Genomic DNA, 27,281 nt, shown 5'->3' with positions numbered 1-27,281 from the left:
GCTCCGGTCTTTCCTGGTCGTACGAGCGCTGATGTTTATTTCTCCTGGCGTGTCCTCGGCAGCTCAGAGCCACCGATTTCACACATTTTTATTGGCTAATTTGACTGTGCTCTTGCCAGCAACTTAGAGTGAGCCAGGAGATGAGACAGAGCATCCCCAGAACAGTGCTGCAGCTCTGAGGCTGAGCTGGGCTGCCTGGGGAGGCTTCCTGCCTGTCTGCTGAAGGAGACACAGCAGTGGGGGCCCCTGGGTTTAACCTGGGAGGTGGGGATAGGTGTGACTGGAATTGTGCGCCACTGGACACCGGGAGCGGAGAATTGGAAGAAAGTACAAATAACTTGGTTCTCCTCTGAGGTCCTGTCGTTGTTTAAACAGCGATAATAAGCCCTCGATGCTACAGGGAACTCTGTAGATTGGATACAGCTGCAGGCTTACCACTGTGCACAGTGTTTTGGATTATCAAACCATCAGAAACAGTGCTAGCTCTGTTTTACCTGTGATCACATCCCCTGAATCCAGAGCATACCCTACAGCACACTGGCCAATCACAAGCCAGCTGATCACTAAAGGCCAGGGTGAGTTAGGCATCCTGCAGACTGCCTGGTATAACAGTTACTGTAAGTGATTTTCAGGAGGCCTGGTTGTAGACAGAGAGGTAGGATGGGAGAGTGAAGGACTGTGCTTGCCTGTCTGTCTGTTAGGTTGACAGGGGTTTAAGGAACGCGTGTATGGCTAGTCACACAGCCAATAAGAACAGTGCACCGTGTCTGCGTGCACGCGTCTTCAAACACGGCTAACATTTGCACAGCGCCGCCAGTCAGGCGTGACGTCTCCGGGCGCGGGGGTCGGTGCTGTCAGGACTGTAGAAATGAAACCCGGCACTGCAGAGCCCAATGTGCTGAGACTCATCAATTCCACATGGCTAGAGAGGCAAGTGCCTATTTATAACATCTCTCCCTGCCTTACCTGGCGTGGCATGAGTGCCTCTGAACACGCTGCCCTCATGACGAATACACCCGACTGGGCCAAACAGACAGGACATCAGTCAGAACAGGGGAACAAACACACCGGCACGCCGGCCCTATCGCCAGCAGCCGCACACACGAGCCCACAGCAGGGCACCGAGATGAACACGGGAGAAGAGGGTGATGCGGGGTGAAGGAGCTCAGCGCAAACACGACCCGACCAATGTAAACATCAGTCAAACCGGGGAGAGACGAGTCATACATCTCGAGTTAACTCTGGGAACACGCGACGCCGTGCGGCTCGTCTTTGGCGTCAACGCGTCCCCGACTCAGAATAACTAGGACAGGGACGTCTGTCCAAAATCTTAAGCCTAGGCAGAATCCATAGGAGGCTGTCGAACACGTTAGGGTGGGTATAGGACAGCCCGAGGACCTGAGAGTCTCACAAACGTGGAAAGATGCTCAAGGGAACAGAGGTAAAGAATTGATTTAAAAAAGGAGAGACAGTACTCTCTCATGTAGGACCCCCCCCCCTCCCACCACCAGAGTGGAGAGGACACGAGTGATAAAGCAGGAGCACAGAGTCTGTAGTTTACATGGCCCTGGAGCCTATTATTCTCTCCACAATGGGCTGGAAGCCTGTTTGTGATGTGCATTTGTAATGTTCTGCATTTCCAGGGCCGGGCCTGCCTGGTCTGCCTGCCTGCCTGCCTGCCTGCCTGCCTGCCTGCCTGCCTGCCTGCCTGCCTGCCTGCCTGCCTGGTCTGCCTGCCTGGTCTGCCTGCCTGGTCTGCCTGCCTGCCTGGTCTGCCTGCCTGGTCTGCCTGCCTGCCTGGTCTGCCTGCCTGCCTGGTCTGCCTGCCTGGTCTGCCTGCCTGCCTGGTCTGCCTGCCTGGTCTGCCTGCCTGCCTGGTCTGCCTGCCTGGTCTGCCTGCCTGCCTGGTCTGCCTGCCTGGTCTGCCTGCCTGCCTGGTCTGCCTGCCTGCTAGCTGCTCAATGAGCCTTAGACAGCTCAGGCAGAGACAGAGACAGACACACATCCAGGTGGATCTAGATCTGGACAAGAGGCTGTAAGCGAGGGGGGGATCCAGGGAGACCCTGGACACTCAGACCAGGGGGAGAAGCAGGTGTCATGCATCTGCCTCACACGTCAATATGTTCAATTAATCGGGGGCTCTTCAGGGTTATTGGATGAGGTCTTGATCGATATGAGAGGAATTAATGCACACTGTGCACGACGACAACAACAGGGACACATAAAAACGACATCACACACTGGGCCACGGTCGCAAACCAAAGCACCGCGGACACACCCGTTGACTCTCCTAACCAACCTCATCCAACCAGAAGCCTCGGATGGCCATCCAATCAGCCCATCTGCACCTAATAACCAGCCAATTTAGCCCGTGATGAAGATCTGTCTTCGTTGAGCCGTTAAAGCCAGTGCATGGCCGCGCACCCCGCAAACGGCGCAGTCCCTCATCTATGAAAGTGCCATAGAGCCCCTCAGACAATTAGGCAGGGAAAAGTGTTATGGCCGTTAGATTCACTCGGCGCCTGGCGCTCAGATGGAGTCTTTGGCGGCCGCCAGCACAGCCAGGAGCACTGGCTCGTGCAGGAAGGTAATTATGGAGCCTTTTCGTAATGACACGGAGGAAGCTTGCGTCATAACACACACACACACGCTCGCGGACGCACACACACATACAGAGGCGCACACGCGCACGCGCGCGCCCACCAGATAAACACAAGCGCGATGCACGCAGACACACAGGACGCGCGGCGAGCCTTTTATCAAAGCGCTGTCGTTAATTACCATCTTTTACTCTTTGATTCATTCCACTATTCATAACATATTTATACATTCAAGAGAAATTATCATTTCCTTCAGGAATTAATCATAAAAGAGGAAGGACCCAGTCTCCTCTCGATGGATGATCAAAAGACACTACCTAGTGGCTCTGCTGTCTGTTGTGGGCAGCCAGAGTGGCCCGTGCTACCGGGCAGGTTTCACAGCGATGGTGTCCACAGTCCCTGCCCTGGACATCAGTCTGGTGTGGGCTGCTATGGGTCTTGGGTACAGGTCAGCATATCTAACTATGAAGATATTCAAATGCGTCCTGATAGCAGTGAACTTAACGCCCTTCGACGACTACAGGGTAGTGTACAGTACTAGCTGGTAAGTTAGTGACCAGTCGGTCTTTGAGACTTTGAGGCAGTACATCACCAGGTAGTCTGAGTTGCCGTTTTCTTATCTGTGAGAGGCCTCGGTAGCGGACCGCCAGAAAATGAGCAACACAGACAAAAACATTGTCTTCCTCCTACATCATCAACACAACCTCGAGGGAAGAGATGGCACAGTTAGACTCCAAAGCAGGTGTCCACCAACCCCCATTCGACAGCGCTTTAATGGCTGTTTGATGTTTTTGATGTCTAGTCAGCTCAATTGTACCTTTATGCCTGATAATGAGGTCCAATGATGATTCCTGAGCTCGAGGGGTTAATGGTATGTAACCGGCATAGCTGCTAATTACACGTTACAAACTATTTATCAGAATCTCCATCTGCGCAGGCACCACAACTCTCATTGTACACGCTAAATTACTCCTCGGATTATCATTGTAAAGCAAGTTTCAGTAATTAGGGACCCAGGCTGCTGTTTTCTTTCTCCTGAACGTTCAATTGCAAAGAGGAAAAAAATAAGATGACTGGTTCATTTGGGCCCCGACATCCCCCTACTATACAAAGGCCGTATCTATCTCGCACTACTGTATGAGAAGGAATGTTCTATCCCTGGAATCCACAGGCAACAGATACTACAGAACTTTTTCGTCTTTTTTTTTTTTTTTTCTCTTTCTCAACTCAAAGGTGAATCCTTCAGAGGCTTTAAACTGTAACGCGTGCTCGAGAGGTGTAAATTGCATAGTGGCGCCCGTGTAGACTTGGCAAGGAGCGCTTGCCGTGTGTGTGTTCAGGTGACGCTCGGGAAGCCGAGCGCGAAAGTCACGTGAGCGGCGCGGCGAAAGACTCAGTGTCCGACCAGCCCGTCTCTCCTGTGACCTGTTATTTGAGAAGTAACTGTCCTCTTCTCCCCCCCCCGTCCCAGAGGGTGAGCTGGGGGCCGTGGAGACGTGTACCATCTCCTCTGTCTCGGCTGTAGATTTGTATTAAAATTACCTTCATTATAAGACAGTGTTCATTATAAAACCAAAAAACGCCAGTCTCCAAGGGCCCCGCGGATTAATAAGGACAGCGGTGTATTTTAAGCCGTAAACTCAGCTCCTCACTGTCCTTAATCTCCTTCCTACTTCACAAGGCCAAATTAACACCTCTCCCTAGCTCTGACGGGACCTCATTAGCAAACTTCCAGGGAAAGAAAGAAAAGAGGAACGGAAAAAGAGGAGAAGAAGGAGGGAAGCGACCAATGACAGCCACCAGCTCTGGGATTAACCCTTTCTCCCGTTTCCAGAGTTCCTCCGAGAAACTAGGTCGTCGCCGTGTTTCTAATCAGTCGCCTTGGTTAGCGATAATTAGAAGGGCTAGATCGGACGGGAAGAAGAGAGAGAAAGTGGGAGGGGTACATTGAAATGAAACCGAAAAAGAAAGACAACCTGTCATGTCGCAAACACTTCAAAGGAGCCGACTTCTCCTTCAGAAGTGGCACGACGTGGGTCTAAATACCAGGAGGGACTCCTCGGGGCCGCTGCTCTGGCTGGGGGGAGGTAGGGGGAGGGGGGGCAGGGACCCAGATAACTGACACACACTCGTACTTTTACTAAGACACACATACTCACTCACAAAAACCTGTCGTGGCTGATACGCCACCTGTACCACACAGCTGTAGGGGAGCTTTAGTGTGTCCCCAATACACACAGCCAAACAAGCACAACCATCTCCTCCTTCTTTGAATATCTCTATTGGCAGCAGCAGGTATTACCCCCACAGCTTACGCTGGAGCCACAGCGACTACTGCTGGGTAAAGTTCAGCAGCCTCCGCAAGCTGTTTGACATTAGCGATAAGGTCAAAGTTTATCTGACACCCGAGAGAATCTCTCTGATGTGCGTGGAGTTGTTAGTGAAATAAAAAAAAGTATAAAAAGTCAAAACAAGACAAACAAAAATCCTCAAAGATATTTTTAGGAAATTATGACATCTGTGTAAAAGGATTTAGTCTGATGAGAGTGCACAAGCAGCGGTGCACTCCTTTTTATACGGAGCGAGCCCACAGCCACAGCTAAATGTTCATTATCAGACATCTACTTTATCTACTTATAAAACATCTCTAGACTCTCAGTTGTCAGACATCAATAGTGCTCAAATTAATCCCCTGGGTTTGAGCCGGCCGAATAAACATTTGGGACGGTGCTTTTGATACTCTCGCATTTAGGAGACTTCGCAATCATAGTAATTGAATTAGCATTGAAGTCCACAATGTATTGCAGTGGTATTGAATGCAAATATTCCCCCTGCAACAAACCACTGCTTAGGCATACGGAAGTCAATCACAAACCATTAAACAACATGCCAATAACCCCATATGAAGCAGGCCATACATGTTCAGATTTCTCCTATCCAGCGATACAGCTGTCAGCTCGGTGTTCGATGGTCAATTCAAAAGTGAGCGTGGAAGAAGTAGGAAAACATGTTTGTGGTATCATTTCAATACGCCCCTGGCATGGCTGACCAGAACGGAGCTCACAAATGTGATTTATGACCTTGGTTTAATGGCTCGCGGAGAGCCTTGGTAGGTATCAGATGACTTTTTTTCAATATGGCAGCGTCTGAGAGGGCACCGTGAATGCATCTGCCCAACAGGAAATGAGGTCTAGTCTCAACCGAGAAAATATGAGCAGCCAGATATCTGATCATTTAATGGCAGATAGACGCTCCTCCACTTTGACTGAAACCCCATCAGTCAATAAGCATCAGGTGGAGTGTTACATGAAAACCCGTCCTCGCAGTCGGCCATGGATTTCAGTTCCTCCCCCTTCATCAATCATTTCTCCTCGGTGCAGGGCCGTCTTGGAAGTGTGTGAACTATAAAGTGTCTCGAATTTGGATTGTAGCTTAACAGCACAGTCGACGGTTAGGTCTTCCTCACACGGTTAACATGTTACTGTAACAAAGACAAAGACTCACCTGGGCTTGGAAACTCTTGAGAACAGGGGCCACCATCTCCCGGACTTCCTGAACACAGAGACACACAGAGCACAAGATTCAGAGCGGAAAATACCGCTATAGATACTTAAAACTCTCCTGAGTTCACTGCAACAACAAAAAAATCGACTTTAGTATGAGGTCGACAGCACATAGTAAAAGCTATTTGACTGTGGCTCATTTGGTTTTGGTTCTCGTTTGTGTGGTGTGGTGTGTTGGTGGGAGGTTGGGAAGCCGAGAGGAAGGTGGGGGTAAAACACAGTGTGTGTGTAAAGAGTTAAGAGTGTGTGAGTGGGTATTTCCAGTGGGTTGCTTCTCAGACTCCACTCTCTCTTCCTCCAGGCTTTCAGACAGCCCCCAAGTGAGGGGATTGGGCTGCCTGTGGTGCCACAGCTTGATATTGCTTGACACACCTGTGTCAAACTGACCAGGTTACAGCGCTCTGCACACCCTCACACAGCAAAAGGCAGAGAGGGTTTTCTAGTGTAAAAACTATGTGGACTCTGGTGGGAACCGTGTAAAAACAAACCTACTCACCAACCGTAGCTTTTTAACATGGTTACAACTGACGGGGGACTGTGACTCCGGCTTGTCAAAGGCAGTCTGCGCCAGTGATATGCATTCATGCGGATTATGCAAAAGAAAGAAATCATTCCAGGCACGAAGGTACGCGCGACTGACACCACCAGTGACTGAGCAACTCAGAGAGACTGCTTGAGTGGAGACAAGCAGAGTGACACACAGAGCTGGCTGGGGGCGTGGTGCGGGGGGCCGGGTTGGGGGGGCTGGGGGTGCGGGGGCGGGGGGACTCACCTCAGGGACATTTCTCTTGAACTCCCTGCTTAACTCCACCAGGTGCTTGTGGGAGTGCTCGCTCTCTTCTTGTCGCCCTGCTAGCTCAGACGCAACTGAGTTCAGCTCCCTCTACAAACAGACAGAGAGAGAGAGGAGAGAGTTAAAAAAAAGAGAGCGAGAGGGGCAAGAGAGTGAGAGAGACAAAGCACTTTGGGGGCTGCCACCAGTCATACAGAGCAGCTTAGAGTACACATAAATAAAAATACACTGCTGAATATTAACAATGTAATCCTTCATGATCTTATAGCGGTAATACTTACTGCAAGTCCTGGCCCATAAATAATTAAGTCAAAATAAATCCAATGCCTACAGTAGCAGAAGGCCTTTTAGATAATCAGTATTTGAAATAATCAATACACTTGCAACAGCTATGGAGGGAGAAGGAGAGGGGGGGGAGTGTGAGGGAGAGAGTGGGGGAGAGAGAGACAGAGGCAGTGGGAGGTTAAGAGAGGAGAGGGAAAGAGAGAGAAAAACAGGAAGAGGAGGAAGAGGAAACAAGGCATGCAGAGTCACATGGGAAAACCCAATAGCCTGACAAATACCCTTACAAACAAATATAGAGCCTCTCGCTGGAATGAAGAGTTGATTTAAAGCCTGCCGAAGAGTCGACTCAAACGAACAACACATCTCCTGGTGCCATGATTACACTGCTCTGTGCTATCTGAAGTCTGCATCAGCTGAAACACTCCCTTAAGACCTGAAGCGTTACATCGACCATGCCCCTAGAAATCATTATATGGACCCTGCTTTTTGGAATCAATCTATTGATTCAGCATACCAGAATCTTTATATAGAACACAAATAATCAGTACTTGACATTGACATTTAGTTTTTTTGATAAAGTGAATGACCGAAAGAACCAATGTGCACACAATGTATTTTAGTTTTAATTAAATAGTATATAATTATATCACCATTTAGCTGATTAGTGGTTTCATTAGAGCGTTGTATTATATCTTTGCAGCGCCATTTGATCTTCTATCCAAAGTCGTTAGTGAAGATGGTTCTTCATCAGTCCCATGCATTCATACTGCACCGCATGTTATCCACAAATCCAATTGCATTGATCACTCACACAGCTCCCTCTGAAAAGCGTACCAAAAAAAAAAACAGATCTCTAAAATATATCCTCTCTAACATGTTGCCTTTCAGCCAAGACCCTCAGTTCAACACTAGTCTTCGAGCCGGAGATTCTTTCAACAGTAACTGATGAGGGTCTTCTCTTGTAATAGATGGGAGAAAATATAAAAGTGTGGGGGATTCAATTACCACAGTGAATATATATATATGCCACCGGAAAATTAAATTGACTGTGTTTTAATTAATCACCAGTCTTACTTAAAGGCAATTTAATAAATTACTACACTAGAAAAAAAAGGGAAGATGTGCCAAAAGAAAAGGCCCAAACCACTAGCTCTCTATTCCGAACCCACAGATTAAATAGTATTGTCTTCATTGTTTGATCAGCCTTGGTGACCGATGTGTCATGTGTGTACGCATAGAAACGTTGGAAGCGACGTCCTACGAAGACACGCGCTGCTTCTCTCTTGCCTCGCTCCTGGCGGCGACGCCTCAACACCTTTCTGTTCCTCATCCTCTCGTCATGCGTCTCTGACACATCACAAAACGCGGTGAAACGTACCGTCAGTCAGAGGACGGCGGGGGGGGGGGGGGGGGGGGGGGGGTCGGTGGAGATTTAAGACCCATCGAGCCATTTACAGAACCTCCTGGATGTGACTTAGCAGGGATTTGGGACTTGGTTCTGAGTGGTCTGACATCCAGCAGATTCAAATGGCCCAGACCAGCTAATCTCACTAAGAGAGAAGCATGATAGAACTTCCTTTAAATGGATTGAGAAAAAAGAAATGCTTAAGATATACTGTAAGTACTGTATTGTGCTCCTACTAAGATGCACCGTGCTGCACTATATTACACGTCCAGCTGGGGAATTTGGTTTTAGTTTCCACTGCACTGAAAGAAGACCAACCACTAAGAGCAGTGAATAGGCCTAGCCCCTGAGAGGAAAACATGGGTTGCTTGGAAAGAAAGCCATCGGTATCCAGACCTCTCTAGACGGGTCCAGTTCAACAGTCTGTCAAATGAAACCTGTCGTCTGTCTTTCAGCAGGGAACTGAAGTAGAACGGGCTGTTTGTTAGTTTGGTTTTCAGCAGCAGAAGGTGGGTGGACCAACCGCACTACGACTACAATACAGTGCTATGATGCATCCAGAGACAAACTAGTGCAAAACAATGCACAATGGTACAATGTCTTTCTACCACACAGATTCATTTCAATTTGAACTTGATCACTTGTAAGATCTCGGTCACGATTCGTTTCCCTCCCTCTGTTATGTTAGAACTGAATAAAATCTACAGCTGAATACAAAGACTAAGGAATCTCTTGATTGCTTATGTAGAAAATAAGCAAGACAGTAAACAAGTTCGATTCCCTGTGCAAAGAGAAATTTCACGGTAATCGTTTTGACAGGTTTTTAAAAAAGGCGATCAGGAGCGAATTTTCAGTGTGGCAGTCGGGTCAATACGGAGCTCCTGTCATTAAGCCACTGCCAGTCAAACATCCGGCCATAATTGATGAGTTTCCCCTGGGGAGGGCGGAGCTGTCGCTGGGACGGGGGTGTGGAGGGGGGGGTCGAAAGGGAGGAGGAGTGGAGGGGGATGCTGAGCATGGCCAGTCCTGAGGGAGGGAGGGAGGGAGGGAGGGGGAGGGAGGGAGGGAGGGAGGGAGGGAGGGAGGGAGGGAGGGAGGGAGGGAGGGAGGGAGGGAGGGAGGAAGGGAGGGAGGGGGATGCTGAGCATGGCCAGTCCTGAGGGAGGGAGGGAGGGAGGGAGGGAGGGAGGGAGGGAGGGAGGGGGAGGGAGGGAGGGAGGGAGGGAGGGAGGGAGGGAGGGAGGGAGGGAGGGAGGGAGGGAGGGAGGGAGGGAAGGAGGGAGGGAGGGGGATGCTGAGCATGGCCAGTCCTGAGGGAGGGAGGGAGGCCTGCTCTTGGAGTCTTGGTCCTGCTGAGGACAGAGTCTGTAGAGGGGCCGTCACATGGCCTGGCAGGAGTCCACTCACAGCATTGAGCAGGTATTTATGCACATGTGTGTTGCAGAAAAGACTGCAGGGAGTGGTCGTCTGAGACTCAGTAGAGTACAAAAACAAGACAAGCAAAATGGAGGCTAAAGGCAATAAGATAGCAACTCAGAAACAACGCTTCACGCATCACCTGCACCACAAGGACCAAGCCAGGCAATATCAGTGTCAGCAAACTGAAAAAAAAGGGAATGCTTAACAAATTGTAGGTATCCGATACCAATTTTTGCTCAAAACGTTTTAATCTACAAAACAGAGCAGTATGTTTTGTGTGTAAAGAAGATGCTCAGTAGTCGAGTACATTGACATTGATTCATTAAACCTACCTCTTCCTGATTACATCTGTGGTCGTAAGCTGTTTTCTGGCCCTCCACAAAGACAAAACATGGTGGAAAATGTTGACAACTGGAAAAAACTACCGAGAAACTGCAATGAGGTAGACTGAGTCAAAATCACTAGTGTGCGCAGTGGGCTTGGACGGCACAAATTAAAGAGGAAGAAATGTGATGGGAAAATGCAGATGGGGTATTATTTTTCTTTTTGTATCCCATCTAATTGCAATCATAGGCAGATGTCTGAAAGTGTGACAGCATCAGCAGAATTGCTGCTGAGAGCACAGAATCTTTGTCTAAAAATAATCAGACATTCTGTGTGCTGCTGTTTGTTATAATGGTAATCGATGCTGGAGGCTTTGAATTCCATCAATTTATAGATCCACTCTGTTCTGCCTGGTGACTGTACTGCCTCACAACCCCCCACCACATGCAGACCTACACACACACACACACACACACACATAAACAAAAACACACAGATGAGCACATATGCACAAAAACCCTCTCATGCGCAGACATCCACACAGTGGTGAAGCAGCACAGGGGCCAGTGTGTGATTAAGATAAGTGTTGTTTCCTTTCATACTTCCCTTATCGCCTCCTATTCTCTGCTAGGCACAAGATTGTCCGTAGCAGTCTCAGATTAGCCCCACATCTCAGACGGCACATTTGAGAGGGGGGATCGATCAATAAATCAAATCACCACAATCAATGGCCCCGATCGCAGCAGTCTAGTCTGGGCTCTACATTATTACTGGCATCCCCCTCCCCTCCCCACCCTACCCCCCAGGTTGCTGAGGGAGGGGGACAACAACAGAGGAGAAAGGGGTGGGGCAGATTGCAGAGCCTATGTTGGCTCGTGTCCATATGAAAGATACAAGATGATCCCTTATCTGCCCTCTCTCTGGGGCGTCTGGACGGACAGGCCAGACAGACAAGAGGACGCGCCGGGAGGGGGAGTGACCCCTGACCCCCGTGACCTGGGTTCACTAAACTGACGATGAGGAGCAGGAGCCTGGGGGGGGCAGCCATCACCCGGCAGGCCCCTCCATCTGTCTCCCCTCCCCCCCCCCCCCCCCCCCCCCCCCTGCCTGTAGCTCCATACTCGTCCAGCCCGGGGGTGAGCCCAGCGCACACGCACCAGACTGGGCTGTTCCTGCCCAGCCAAGGATGCTGTCCGCTGAGCCCCAGCTTAAGAGCACTTTATGGAAATAGTACTCTATATACGCTATACATGCGTAACTCAGAAAACTCTTCTTTTTTTTTATGCCTTTCTAAACCCTGGACTTGTTAAGCCTGATTAATCATCCTAACTAATTAATCCCCAGTCAGTCAGGCTGTCTTCAAACAGCATGCTAAATCATACAAAAGGGGATGAGAGGCGTGTGAGCGTTACAACCATCAGCAAAAGGTGTGACTGGAGTTGTCAGACATTATTCGTCATCCCCTGCTTCATTTAGGGAACGTTAGCGCCTAATGCACCACGGCACATTCCACCATCAACACCTCTCTCTCTCTCTTTATACACACACACACGCACACACCTACAGACCAATATTCCTATCTTAGAATGGCTACAAATGGCAATGCAGGGTAGCACATTGTCCTAGGTGTGACTGCAGTCGTCATCTACTTCAGAATGTCAAAAGAAAAGACCTGGAAAACCATATATGATATGACCTCAAACAGTTAACCATCCACTATACACTGCAGGAAAACTGTAAATGCCCTCCCATTAGAAACTTCAAATGCCAATCTATGACTGAGCGGTCCAAATGAACACCAATTACAACACCTTATTTATCATCATTAAGGCAGACCATTGTTCTGCTCATTTTCAAGTCTGTAGTTACAATCAGGATGTCTATTGTCATACTGTGATGCAAGCACAGTGACTGATTACACCCCCCCATGATTCATTAGCAGGCTAGTGGGGTGAACCCTGAAAGAAGACATGATAACCTCAAAAGGGCAAATGATCGGCAGATGTGAATCCGAATGTGAATCACTCGTACGTTTTCCTAATAGCCGGGCGAGGAAGCAAAATGTGTGTTTAATCACGGTTGGCTCATAACTTTGAAAAGAAAAGTTATTCATTCGGGGCATCAACAAAGAAAGGCAAGATCGGCCACATCGTTGCAGGGAGTCGATGGAGGGGCGGGGGGGGTACGTTCGGTGGGAACACTGAGGTGAGCTGCGGGGGGGGGGGGGGGTCTTTGTGGAGCCCGGCCGCCCGGGTTAGCGACAGACGGGGAGAGAAACTTCCCCGAGAAGCACCGCAGATCTCCGGCTCGTCACCAGGTTGGCCCACTTTCACCGCGTACGACGGAGGGGAGTGGCGCAGAGCCGCTAACCCACGATTGTTTATTCTCTCTTAAGAAATGTCAATCTGTTGGCGTTCAGGTGTGCTGCTCATCCTCTTGTTTTTGTTGTTTTTCCCCCCACCCCCCCCCCCCCCCCCCTCTTTCCATCCTCCCTTGTCGATTGCAGGGAGATCAAAGCCGCCGTCGCCGCGGGAAGAATCTGAATATTTCAGGTGAGGAGAGAGGGCTGTGCTTTGCACGCCACCTGTGTAGTGCCGCGGTGCTGGTCCCTCTTTTTCTCTCTCCGTCGCAGTTAGAGGGACCCTCGGGGCCCGGTGACACGAGCCTGGGCCACCTGTCTGTGAGAGAGGAGCTCTCTTTTACCCTCCTTAAACTTCTCTCTCTCTTTCTCTCACACTCTCTCTCTCACACATGCTTTCTTCTCATTTTACAGCATTTGAACCAAAAATAAATCTCTAACCAAATCTAAATAGAGAGTTGAGAGTGGGAATACAACCTGGGCTGACAACAAGCGGGGAGAATTTTGAGTGCTGTCACAAAGGCTTCAAGACCTGGCACGCCAAGCCATCATATGCGGCGAGGTAGAAGCCGTTCGTCACGACGACAAACACCCAGCGATGCTTTCAGCTGCTGCCCATTCTGGTCTATAGCTTTTGCTGCATGCGGATGTATCTTTAGTGTACTTAACATCCTCAAACAAAAGGAGTAGCCTGGCCAAGAAACAAGAAACTAGCCTGAGAGCTGCCTAATGGATCGTTTTCAGTCCATACAGTACAGTACAGATGTGAAGCAAGGTGTAGAAGGGTTGTGTAAGATATTGCTCATCCCCTAGCCAGTGTAGCCATTTCTGCCCAGAAGCACAAAAAACACCTCAGCTCTAACGGCTTGATGGGGCTGCTCCTCAGGAGGTGTGTGTGTGTGTGTGTGTGTGTGGGGGGGGGGGGGGGTTGTTTGTGTGCGAGTGGAAGCATTTGTGTGCTTGTGTGTTTATGTGCGGCCCTTGTGTATGTGCACCTGTGTGTGTGTGTGTGTGCACCTGTGTGTGTGTGTGTGTGTGTGTGTGTGTGTGTGTGGATGCATGTCTGTGGCAGGAAGAGAGAGCGTTCCCCACCACCGGTTCCCAGCCATGTCTCTCAAAAGAGCCGTAAAGTCTTTCCAGAAAATTCCTTACATTCATCTGTGTCAGAGCACTCGGCACACATTAGGCGTTTACACGAGAGGAAACACAATCTATTTGATGCTACACTGCCCACACGGCCAGAGGCCTCCTCACCCACACTGGAGATTCACAGTGTTTAACTTCCATTTCATATTCCGAACAGGCAGGCAGGAGAGCAGAGGCAAAAGGCTCCATCTTGCTGTAAATCAGCATTTAAACACCCGGCTAAATGTAATCTGGAAAAAGTCAACAAGGACAACTCGCACTGTGCAGCTCAAGATATTTGTTTTTATTTACACTGGAATGTGTGATTGATTTTTCTTGTTATACACCTCAAAGATATATATGCCTACAGTGAACTGACAGTCACACTTCTCTCCTCCCTCCTTGCGAACACCTCCTTGTATTTTTCATATCCACGGCGCTTATGTGAACAAGTGGAGGTTAATCTAGGAAGAGAGCCAGACACAGCCGGCTCTGTAAATGTCAACTGCTAGATTCAGGCCTCTCTCATTACGGCACCAAGCATGGCTGACATTGGGCGAGACGGATGTTTGACTGGGAGGTGTCTTCACCCCCACCCCCACCCTAGCCCCCGCCCCCACCCCCATGCCTCCATCGCATGAAACCTTATTAATCAATCGATTTATTGCCCATAAATCAGGCCAGGCTTTGATTGTATCAGCAAGTCATACAATCAATCAATTAGTCGGGCCCTAGCATCTTAATTTGCCTAAAGAAAGATGAATGTCTCTCCATATCATCCATTTGGCTGTCCGTTTAACCATCAAACACTGCTGCTGTTGACTTCCAGGCCCAACATGCATCCCTCTATTGATTTCTGCAGATTAAACTTGCACAGGAATCAAAAGGACACTCAGAGTTAACGGAGCCCTCTTCATCTGAGCTAAAGTACTGGACGTTCTCTAGGTTATTCTTCATGGAGCAGCCCCAGATGAGGAATCTTGGATCAAACACTCGGTTCTTTGTGAGATTTTTAGTAGAATCCCAGCAAAGGGGACCCCGTGTACGATCTCAACAAGTACAGCAGCTGCCTCACAGGAACTGCGGAGCCCTATTATTGTTAGCTGGACACTGGTTGAGTAAATGAAATTGACCCTCCACACCAAAAAGCATGTATTTCATCAGTAAACCCTTGCCACAGTTTAGGTAAAAGGAACGGATGTATCCTTTAAAACTGGATATATAAAGACAAGAGAAGTGGGAGGAAAAACATACACCGCGCATAACAACGTGTTTGTTTCGTATTTCATACCAACTGTGAATTCCAATCCACACTGTGACACAAACCGCCACGGTCCACCTGCTCCCATCTGCAACTGCGTGTCAGTACGTCTCCTAGGATACGCTGGGAACTTTGGGGACAACAAACCCGACAAGAACAACTAGAGCACGACAGAGTGGGCTGCCTCTCCGCCCGGGCCTCCTCGGGCCTCCTCGGGCCCTCTCCCTCTGCAGTCCTGGTGGAACCAGACAGGCTGAGCAACTGTAAAGGAGGGGAGGGAGCAGTAGCCTTCCCCTGGGGAGAGGAGAGCGTCTGTGGTGGGATTAGACAACCACGAGGACCGGTTCTGCTTCACACTCCCGGACCCTGCCTCGCCTGCTCCTGCCTCGCCTGCTTGGCTCCCCTGACTGCCTCCCTCCCTACCTCTGGGCTTCCTTTGCTGCCTCTATCACTTGCTGCCTTCATGCTTGCTGCCTGAGTGGAGGAGGGGGGGGAGAGAGAGAGCTGAGATATCATTGGGGGTTTGCAGTCTTTCGCAATCTCCACCATGTAATTAGAGATAAAGACACAGGACCACAGAGCTAGAGTCCTGCTCTGCCAGCGTCACACGAGGCTGCCCACCTAGAACTCCCACAGGATCAATCCTGATGTTGCATCTGTAGGGGCATTCACCCATTAACCCCCCACCCCTCTTAAAACAAAACCCTGGAGTGCCCACTCATCCATACAGTGAGCCAGTTTTATGCGAGACACCAAACACCAATACTAACAACGTCGGATAACAAATTCATCCGATTTTGTTTTTATTTCCTCACTGTGGGGCTAATAAAGAATGTATTTGCAGACAGTCAATCATTAAGTGCGCGCGACAAAGTTCCCACGTAATTTCCATAAGATGGAGAAATGTCAGTCTAACCAGAGTTCTAAGGTAAGCAGTCAAAGGAAGTTCATTGGTAATTTTCTTTACATTATCCTGTAATACAAACTTCTTCAAGGAAACCAGGGAGAAAATAAAGCAAAGAGGGAGTCCTGACTATATTCAAGAAACACCAAATTATACTATGGAAAGATCCATTATTCATCTCAGCTACATTTTTCATTTAGGAGCAGGGTGGATATGAGCAATGATGAATGCATTGCCCAGGATGCAATTTGTATGTAAAATAACAGAAGATTAAAGAATATGTTTTAAGTGCAAATGTAGTTTGTTGCCATCTGAGGAGAAAATGCATTCCTGGAAAAACGAATAAGACCTGAGTGTGTGACAGTGCTTCATAAAATCACTTAGCCCATAGCTAGGCCCATCGCTAGTCCTTGTAATGGGTCACAATGAGAGTCACAAATGATGAATGAGGAGGCTGGAACAGGTTTCCATTCATACACTATTCCTTTTAGCAGACCATTGGAAAAACGCAGGAGAACTGATTCTGTGAAGCCCGAGGATTCCACCAAGACTCGCCTGAACAACAACGCATTCCTTGACGGACGGACACATCACGGACATGGCACACGTCACACACATGCGTGGGCATACGTGGTGTACACAAGGCCCACGGACACACACACACACACACAAAGGCCCGGTGGACACAAATAGACCAGCGCTGCCTCGCCGGCCAGGCATCCACATGTTCCTCTCAGGGCTTCTTGCTCGCTCCTCATCAGCTTCACTCAGTGAGCACCGTTTCAATTCACTGCCTCTCAAAGACACACAAAGAGCCTTCCACTCCATTCAGGAGCCTAGAGATTGAATACAGCCTTCCAACATAAGACATGCCCTCCACAGAGCATGTAATACAGCTCATTACTGGGCGTGCAGGGTGGAGAAGGCTTGAACGAGAGACCGGTTTCGACACAGAAGGACGCAGGGGGGCTGAGCCTCAACATTTCCATCAGTCTGTACACACAGACTACCCTACAAATAAAACTATCATCAAAAACGAAAAGAAAAAAAAAACCCGGAAGGGCCTGTTTTTTTTGTTGTTCTTACTGTATGCGCAGTGGCAGGGAAAATCCGTAACGGGGAAATACAAGTGATCTCATTCAGAGGTGACACTCGTCTGGAGCTGCAGCAACAGTTCCCTTGCTCATTCCCCGAACAGAGAGGCTGGCCCATTAGCAGGCTGTCCCCAACCGCGGAGGGACAACATCTATTTGGGTCGTCCACATTGATCTGGGTCCTACCCTCCCTGCTCTGGGGGGTGGGGGCTGTGTGCGAGGAGAGCAGGTCTGTGTGTGGTACACAGGGGAGGGGGAAGAGTGGGAGGGGGAAGCTGGGGGGCCCTCTGATTGGGCTAATCCGCTGAACACTGCCTCTTAAACCTTCCTCTCACCTCGGGTGGGGGGGGGGGGGGGGGGGGCGATCGCATGACCCGAGGCAAAGCATTACCCACATTTAAAAGACATGAACTTCTGAGCGCTGGAGGTTCAGACACACAATCAATGGGGGCCACAGGTGCACATGTTTTCTACACGGCCAGTGGGAAGTCACCCCCCCACCCCCCCCACCCCCCTGTCCTAACATTCCATTGGAGGCTGTTTGGCACTGTGTGTTCGTGTTAATGTCAGCAATAATGAAGACCTGCAGCCCACAAAATGAGAACGCACAAGCCGGAGACAGTTTTTGGAGGTCGGTTGGAAGAGATAGCTGGTGAGGAGAGAGGGCGGCGCGGGAGGATGCTGTCAGCTTCTCTCCACCCGTTCCTGAGCACACTCAGCTTAGTCTGAGAGAAGCAAACAGGCCTAATTCACACTGGCTATGTGTGCGTGCGCGTGTGTGTGTGTGTGTGAGACTCTGCTGTCTAGCAGTGCGAGCGGGGAATTAGATCTATGGTTTGTAGCCTTCATCCCTTCCCAGACAGACTTGTTCCGGCTCAGAGGCGCTGCCTAATCCGCACCTCTCTCCCGCTCGCGCTCCCAGAAAATGACTTCACACAGCTGCCGCAAACGCCCAACGCAGCAATTCTCGTCTGTCTGAACTCCCCCCCCCCCCCCCCCCCCCCCCCCCCCCCCCCAAAAAGGCCTCAGCAGACCTCCCATAGCTCATTTAACATACCAATCCCTCCCCTAAGCCCCCCACTTCTGCAGAGAGACAACAAGGATAACAACAACAGCCCCACTTGATCATAGGAGAGCCTTCCTCTCTAGTGAACTGTCGGAATCAGCAGTACTGTGAGAGGAACGCCAGTGGTGAAATCCAAAGAGGGCGCCTCAACTGTGGGGCCGATGAGCACATGACACAAGATGTCTGCATGCCAACTAGTATTAATGAAGTAGGAAATAACAGGGGAAGTGAGTGGACCACTGTTGTTATGGTCAACCAGCTGCCATGTTGAATTACCCTTCCAGCTCATTGTCCCTGAAACCCTCTCAGCTGTAGGGGACCCATCTGCCTGAACTGTTTAGTATTAGACCAGTACTTATTAACAGAAGCAGGAGCAGCGAGAATTGGGCATTGTTCGAATTTTCCAGAAGAAGCATCTTGTGATGAAACACAGTGGAGAAAAGAAAAACAACAATGATGTGGGAAAGAGGTGAAGATCATGTCAAACTAACCTCCGGGTCAAAACGGTTCCATTATCGGGGGCGGACTGGGAGAGGTTCATCTCCCTGGTTACCGGCCCATTGAGGTCATGACAACAAAGTACGATGCCACAGCGCTCCCACGGGCTCTTCCATCCCGGGGACAGGAACCCTAAGAGCCTCCCCAGGTACTCTGGCTGGCTTTCATCTGCTCTGTGAACACCCACCTTTAAGAATCGGTTACAAAGCCCCCCTCTCGTCCACCTGACGGCGTGCGTCATCAGAACACGACTGGACGGAAAACACTAAAGAAGAAGAGAGCTAATGAGGATGGGGGAACTGGAACTGAATAAAGGATAAAAGTTCAGTTGGTCCTATCTGGTCCGGGATCTTAGCCTCTATGCAGTCTGGATCCCAAACAAACTAAGCTGAGGTCAATATGGCAACATTTCTTACATCATAACCATTGATCACTGTACACTTCAGGTGGTCCAATCAGATGAGTGAGGCAGTCGATACTTCACAGATGAAACTTATAGGAATTTCCAAGAACTGAAGTAGCAATGAAAGCCAAGAGATAGCACAAGCAAAGGAAGATGAATAAAACCTGAGATGGCGTAGTATTGAGGGGAAGGGGTGATTTATCCCTTCATAGCCCTTTGACACTAAATTAAACTGTTGAGTCCATTCCCCATGCCAGCTAGTTATCTTTCCAGCCTAATTTAACACTATAATTTACATTCCATATAAAACACATCCTGATGTGACGCTGTCAGGACCGTATATCATTCGCGGAGAGTGCTCTAGTTTCAGTGAAAAGGACAGAATTAGATCATATTCATGATGCAATTAAACACTTCAGTGGGAATCGATGTAAAACCGATGAGCCCTGAAAACAATGCATATGGCTGAGAACATTAGAACACATTACCTTCCCCTGGATCCCTCGCTCCACAGACGCAATTTAAAATCCTCCACCACTCCACTCTCCATCTCTCCAGATTCATAACGCACAGCGATAATAAATGAATTTTTCAGAAAATTATTCAACTACTAAATTGCCCATGGTAACTGAATATCAGATGAAAGTGATGTGAATTATTAAGTAGAGAAACTGTTTGTTCTCACCATGGGTGTAATAATCGTCCAAATGAGGAGGAGAGGAGCGAGAGAGGGGGGAAGGTTACTGTAAAGGGGATTTTAAAATAAACATTCCAGGTGGAGCAAAACGGGGAAACTTTGTCTGCTGCCGGTGCCCCTGCTGAGAAGATGGCATCGACCAACTTCCCCCAAGGAGCAGTGTGTGTTTTCTTATAGATACACAGAGGACATTATCAGTGAACACTCTCACCTGACTGGCAGGAACTGGCAACATGCCCTCAGGGCCTGGCACTACTGTAGCTCTGATCCAATGTTACACATCCTCATCACGTTTGACATGATCAGACAGACAGACAAGCAGACAGACATACAGACAGAGAGTGTGCGGCAAGACACACAGTCTCACAGCACTACACCCCACATCATATCAGCTACCTGTCACAGCTTGTTGAGCAGCCATCAACTTCACTCTGATTGGATTATCCCCAAAGGTTCAGTCAAAAACAAGAAAAACAAACATCAAAATATCGAGAAGTGAAAGATCTAACGTCCACCAAGAGACTCTTGCAGCACTTTCACTTCATTCCAAAAGGCATTTCCACTCCCACACACAGTACCTATTTTCCTGTCAAAGTCTGCACTTGTTGATAGTAAAAAGAAAGATAAACCTAATAATATTCAACATTTAAGAGGAGGAGGGTGGGGGGGGGGGCATGGGGCCCACAATTTGCAACCATTTCTGACATTCTGAGTTGCCCTCTCCAATTGAAACGGTAATTATGCTTAATGGTCCTTTAATCTGTCCATCAGGCTGGAGGTGGACTTCCAGGTCAGGCTTTAAGTGCTCCGAGAGTCATGGGGGGTCAGGGCCCAGGCAGTGGGGTGGGGTCCTCCAGTACTGACCCCAGGACCAGACTGCTTCAGCGAGCTCTGGGCCACAGGCCTCGTTGACAGACACATCATGACATTAGTACACTGCATAACAATATTAGTAATTGGGGTGCAAGGGCAAGGGCAAATCACACTCTCAGAGAAATCTCAGTGAAAAAAAAGTTTTTTTAAATAAGGAAGGAGACGAATATGAGAAAAACACAAATGTTTCTTATATCTTTTAGTATATTAGGGGGTTACAGATTGGACTAAATGGTGGTCGTTACAAGTCTGACAGTGCTACATGACTAAAACAACAAGCTTAGTTCAGGAGTGTTGGCACTACGCCATCGTGTTTAATCTTTAACTCCAGTAGAAGTGTTCCAGGTTTCACAGAATTAATACCCATGGAATTGTGGCGATGGCTCAACTCAAGTCACAGCAATTGTATTTCCCAACAGAAGCACAAGGTCATCTCCTACGACTATCTGGACGACCAGGCAACGTTCTGATCCTTCTCCTCCTTCCAGAGCAAAACAGAGCCGAGAGGAAGTCCCAGTAGGTTGTTCTGAATGGCGACACAAGAGCTACAGGGCCCATACCAATACAAGCCTGAACAAACACTACCTTTGTACCCAGAGTCATTTGTACTCCGCTCAGGCAGGCTCGCCATCACAGGGTTCTCTGAAAGAACTCCTGGTCCTGGCTATGAATCTGCTCCTCTGCCCCCTCCCCCCCCCAAACCCCCCACATTTATTTGTTATCTTGGACAAGCATTCCTCCGCATCGTTTTCACTGGTGAAATAAAGAGAGTCCAGAAAACGAATCACTCCCAGACACACTAGTGTCGTTTCCCCAGGCTGTCAGGGCCCTCTTCTCTGGCCTCACCCCCGCCTGGTCCCATCGATACACACAAGTGACTGCCGTTTGCTTTATGATTGCCTTATTTTTATTCTCTCAGCCTGCTTTTCCTCCACCATGCTCTTTTCTGGTCTAATCAGTCCAGCTGCCAGCCTGGTCAACAGAGGCATTGTCTCTTTAAGTGAAGGCGGCAGTGGATCAGTGCATCCTTTCCCATTTCCTCGCTTTATTAGCCCAGCGCCACACCACTATTTATACTAGTGGGTATTCCGTGTTTGCTGGAACAATTACAGTATGACAAATGGTCCATCAATGCCATCTATCAGGGCAGAGTTGACAGGAATCCTATAGTCAGGGCGGCCATTCGTCCCCCTGCTCACCATCTCTGGGGTCCCATGCTTTAGTATCCATGACAACGTGCAAGCCACTCGCCACGCTTGCCACTTCACGGTGAGAGATGGGAGCCCGTGAGTGGCTTCGAAAATTAGCCTCTGACACCCTGTGTTCCCTGGCACTCCCACCTTCCGAACCCCCCAGGCAGTCCAACTGCCTTATTCACATTCAGACAGACACCAACACAGACCCCCAAACACAAGGATCTTCCCTTGGCTTTCCAGTTCATCCCGGTTCTTTAGGTCAGGCTATATCACATGTTCAACCCTGCTGACAACTAACACCCGACTAGATGTTCAAGAGAGAGCCGGAAGGAACAACCACTTCAACCAGCGTCCATAAAACCCCCAAAAAGTGGAACAGAGAGGGGTGAGTGAGAGGGTGTGAGCTGCCAACAGATGATCAGTAACACAGACAGAGCCAACTGTCCTTCTACATTTCCAATTACATGAATGACTTCTCAAAAACACGATTCATCCCAGAAAACAAGATTGACATTTAATTGAGCGGCTCTTGTGCTCCACATTAAACACAGGAAAGTATTTGTTATTCAGTCAAGTAGCAGCTGTTCATTATGTCTCACCTTTTGGCTTATTGATACAGGAAACTCGGGGTATTGGGAAGGGACTGAATTGCATGGGACTGCGCCGAGTTAAGAAATGGATTGTAGTCGTAATAAACAGCTCTGCTTTACAAAACAATGGTTGGATGATTACATCCGATGATGTTTACTCTGAATGTTCTAAGAGCAACACTAGTGTTGTCTAAGGACAACAACTAGGTAGCAATAGACATAATGTATGCACATAAGTAGGATATGCATTTCTTCTGAGATTCCTAAAGTCTACTGTGGGCAGATGGTCCTTTCGCAGAATGGGAAAAGATATGCCGATGCCTTGATCTCAGTGTTTTATCTTTTTTGTTGTTTTTTTTAAACATTTTTAACTAGCTGGTGTTTAAGGAAGAATCAGGTTTGACATCCTACCTCTCATTAACATTTTTTTGTCAGGTCGACATCCCTCTTTGGTGTTTATGCTAAACTCCAGTTGGCAGCTTAAAATCATATAATGCTTAGGTGAAAGAAATAAACAAAGCTGTGCAAATGGCGTGCGCTGTCAGATGCAAGGGGTTCTGGTGTTGTGATGAATCATATCTGGATAAACATTAAAGGGAAGGGACTCCAGCTCCAGCCGGCTGAGGTGTCAGCTGATGTAACCCAGCACTGACACAGAGCAGAGTCGGCGAGCTCATTGATGTGGCAGCGTCTCATTTTCACCAGTTTGGGAGCAGACAGTTTTGCAGCGCCTTGCGGTTCTTAATTATCTTCCGACTTTGTCTAATTCAATCAACACAACTCAGATCTGGCTGCGAAATGGTGCTCACATCCCCTCAAGCTCAGCAAGTCAAAAGAAACTGAATAAGTGGAACAGTCAAACTGACAAAATGAGCATAGCACGTGAGGAAAGAAATGCTTGTGTATCTTGGGGCCTAGACCTCGGCCTGAGAGGACTGAGGTGAGGCTAAGCAGGCGACCAATCAGCTTTCTGTTGGAGTTGTAGGTCTGTATTCAGACAAGACACTGGAGTCGAGTGCTGTGATGAGGCTGCAGATGTCCTGCTGTACAGTATGAGGTCAGCATGTCATTTGACACTGAAGACCCATGGCTTAAGACTTCCTCATGAAGGTGCCTTTTTCCCTGTAAACCAATACCCGATCCAAAACTTGCAAAAACAACTTCTCAATGTATTTATCTCCAGTGTGTGTGGAGTGACCCGGCTCTAATCTTTCTGCAAGACAAGCAAAGAAACTGTGTCAGACAGTCAGACACACACACACGTGTACACACACTCACGGATTTAAAGGTCATTAGGGATTAAATTGTTTGTCAATTTCCAGCTGGTGAAATGGGTGACATGATTGAGCATGGGGAGAGACTCAGAGCCACTGGAACCCTTCACTCCACCGACCCTTCCTCCAAAATCCCTTCCAGACCACCTCCTCCTCTTCAATCCCTCCCATCTAACTCGAAACCACTACACTATTAGATTTAATAAGATCAAACAGCACTGAGGCCCGTTGTCATTATAAAGCCTTTACTATGGCGCTGACTGCCAAATCTGTTTTGCACTAGGTACAGACTGCCAAACACCACAATGGTGGATTAGTGAAGCCTTTCTCCCTCTGCAGCAGAGGTTAATAAAAAGTGACAGGGCTAAGTCTGCTCCGATTAAGTATGCTGAGAGATATTATAGCGGTTTGTTACATCAGATCGTTATTGGATTAAACAGCCAGCACAACAATGAAATTGTAATTTAAATTTTCGGCGCCAACCTATAACAGTCGCTGCGAGTGCACTTGTCAGAACAAAAGCAGAATTAGAATAGCTTCTGATTTTTTCAATCTCTATTGCCATTACAATTCCAGCAGACATTAAGTTGGTACTCGACTTATAATACTGAGATGGAAAGTCAAGGATTACAGTGTTCACACGATGTCAAAACCGAATCTAGTTTGATCGGGGGAAAAAAATATACATATACCAGATATGCCTGCATAAAAATTGATGAATCAAATCTTTGAAGGAATCGTTTTCAGAATCAGAAGCCCTATTCACAGTGACAGCCTCCAGTCTTTCCTCCACACACAGACTGTTTAGTGTTTATTCCAGTGGTCATCTTCCCCTGCACTGCAAACCACACACAAAACAGTGCCAATGCATTGTTAGCAGAGGCAGAGGGTCAAAGAAACCGACCAATAAGCTGTTCTTAATCCTCAAAGATCCATCCATTAACCCACCCGATCTTTACGACCCCGCTGCCTTATTAGATGAGCAATCAGCTGTCCATATCTGGCAGAAATATGGACTTCCTGATCTGCAGCAGGCACACGCTCGTATCTCTTCCCAGAAGCATCTGCTGTGCTTCTCAGGCTCAGGTGTACCTGCAGACCAGTCCAGCAGGCTGGGGGGGGGGGGGTGGGGGAGAGGCTGGGGGGTTAGACGGTGGGGGGGGTTAAATCAGTGAGTCTCCTGGGGTATTCCCCTCCGTCCCGTTACCTCCGATAAATCTCAGTGCTTTACGATTAGGCACATAAAATGAGTCATAGATCTGGACGGTAAAAAAGAGCTTGTCAGTGAGGCTGACGCCAAGCCCGGGTCCTCCCTCTTCACCGGACGGTCTCCCAGAATCCCAGCCCTCAGACTTCTTGCTATTGAACTGAAGCTAAAGAGGCTCCAATAAATAAGGGCTGATATTTCCCCCCGGGACATTTATGGTGCCACCCTGAAGCAAGCTTGCACACACAGTACAAACAAAACCTTTTCAGGGACGACGTGGAAGGAAGAGAAAATGAGGAAACTAAGCCAACCGCCGGGAAAAAAAACGATTATTGTGTGACGTCCCTTCTCCGACTCTGAAATCCCTGTGTCTGTTTTTGACAGTGTTTTCATCTTAAAACTTTTCAGATGATAAGCACGTGTCGCTTTCGGATGACTCCTTGCAGATCAAAAAAATAAATCCAGGTAATCACTGAATCAATCCATCAAAAGGAAGCAAATGTGCACTGTACATGTATGACCTCAAAGCACTGATGGCTTTTAATGGACTCTCGATCCATACATGCAATTAAGCATGCAAAAACATCCCATTAAGAGTCTGCACTTCTATATTTACCCCCGGCGATGCTCAGAAGAACCATGGCACCTGAGAGACCAAAAGAGAGACCACTGACAGTCTCCAAACGGTCTGCAAAAACACACAATGATGAACACTTCCTCAGCAGCCCGAGCTAATGATTGTGGCCAATTCGTTTACACTGGTCCAAGATGACTCCCTGAATGGCTGCCTCTGAATATCAAACAGACAAACAGACAATGGGGACGGCGCGGTGCTGGACACGACACGGGGAACCCCACGACCCCTAACATGGCGCTCTGGGCCAGAGAGCTTGTGCACTACACTGTCTGCATATATGAATCGACTTGGAAGACGTTGAAAATATTGTCAGATAAGATACGACGATTTAACGATTACAGAACCTGATAGAGGCGATATTTATTTCGTTTGAAGGATCAACAATTGTTCCTTTGTTGAGATAGTCGTTCATACTACTCAACTACTCAACTACTACTATTGAGCGCAACTGTGAGTGTATCATCTTGAATCTTTCTCTCGGAAAATTGTCTCACAGGTTGGCAAAAAGTAGGACGTTATCAAAAGGAGGAGGTGTAAAACGACGGCCAGAGAAAGCATACTGCTACAGGCATGCAATCAGCTAGGAATTCAAAAGCAAGCCCAGCTTCCACAGTTGTGTAATCAGAGCGTGAATGGAAGAAAACAATGCTACCGGCTCTGTAGCACACAGAGTTAAAACCATTTTCCCTAGTGAGTAACAAGGGACTCTTTCAAGTAAAAGCAACTATTGTATCTCTAAGCACTGAAACCACAAAGCATACAATAACTTTTTTCGCCGACAGCTCTATTATGAAATTGAAACAGACATACCGGTCATTCTAGACAACAGCAAGTAAGAATGCATTCTTGAGTGGATCAATTGGTTTTAGGTGCACCGAAGAATATATCTCTGTTAATTTCCCCCCATAACTAGATCAAGACAGCAATGTTGGAGAGGGTCTGAACGTAGCGTTTATAAGCTTCTCATTATTTAACGTGCTGGGGTCTCCCCATGGCCCAATGAAAATTTGATAGCAGTATTACTGCCAGTTCGCAGGCTCCTTACTCCCACACACTGTTTATGTGAATGCAGATGGGAGAGCGAGCAGTCAAGGTAGCTAGGACCAGGCCCCTCTCTCCCAGACAGACACAGATACACACCGAGCCACAACTAATCACCTCTCTCCTCTGGTTGAAATAACCCCTCACAATCCAATCCCTAAGCAAGTCAGGCAGGAGCAGGGTGAGGTGTGTGTGTGTGTACTGGGGCCTGGCAGATTTAAAAAACAGTAGCCTTGCCGTGCGGTACCAGAAGCCGCAGTGATGCAGAGGCCTGATCGTGCCGTTTCCTGTCTCCCCATCTGCATACAGTAAAAAACAAACATTCCTGTAAATAAAGACGGTTGTCCGGCAACTGTCTTCCCGGCGACAATGGTATTGACCGTAGTCAGATGCTCCGCTGATTAAAAATTGATCCATTTACAAAAATCTAATCAACTGAACAGGATTCTTTCATACGCAGGGTGGAGCGGGGTGGGGTTGGGGTAGCAGCTGCTGACACCGAGAGGCAGACCTGTTATTAACCCCTGCACCTTCACCCCCCACCCCCCAGCACCCTGAACCCCGGCGCACGTCCCTCAGTGCCCCTGAGACCAGACATGGCCCAGACGCCTTGAATTATTCAGCAGTCTGGGAGAGGCTACGGCCAGCTCGCCTATTAATGCCAGGC

General features: G+C 48.4%; 1 protein-coding gene across 1 annotated transcript in view; it reads right to left on the bottom strand.

Annotated features, from left to right (window-relative positions):
- The window catches only part of cux2b (cut-like homeobox 2b), a 58,192-nt gene that overhangs the window by 22,364 nt on the left and 8,547 nt on the right, over window positions 1–27,281 (bottom strand). The window contains 2 exon segments of the mRNA XM_047048165.1: window positions 6,105–6,152; window positions 6,936–7,046. Of these exon segments, the coding sequence (XP_046904121.1) occupies window positions 6,105–6,152; window positions 6,936–7,046 (159 nt within the window).

The sequence above is a fragment of the Hypomesus transpacificus genome, chromosome 24 (genome assembly GCF_021917145.1).
Source record: "Hypomesus transpacificus isolate Combined female chromosome 24, fHypTra1, whole genome shotgun sequence".
Classification (NCBI taxonomy): domain Eukaryota; kingdom Metazoa; phylum Chordata; class Actinopteri; order Osmeriformes; family Osmeridae; genus Hypomesus; species Hypomesus transpacificus.
This window is presented reverse-complemented; position numbering and strand designations above follow the sequence as displayed.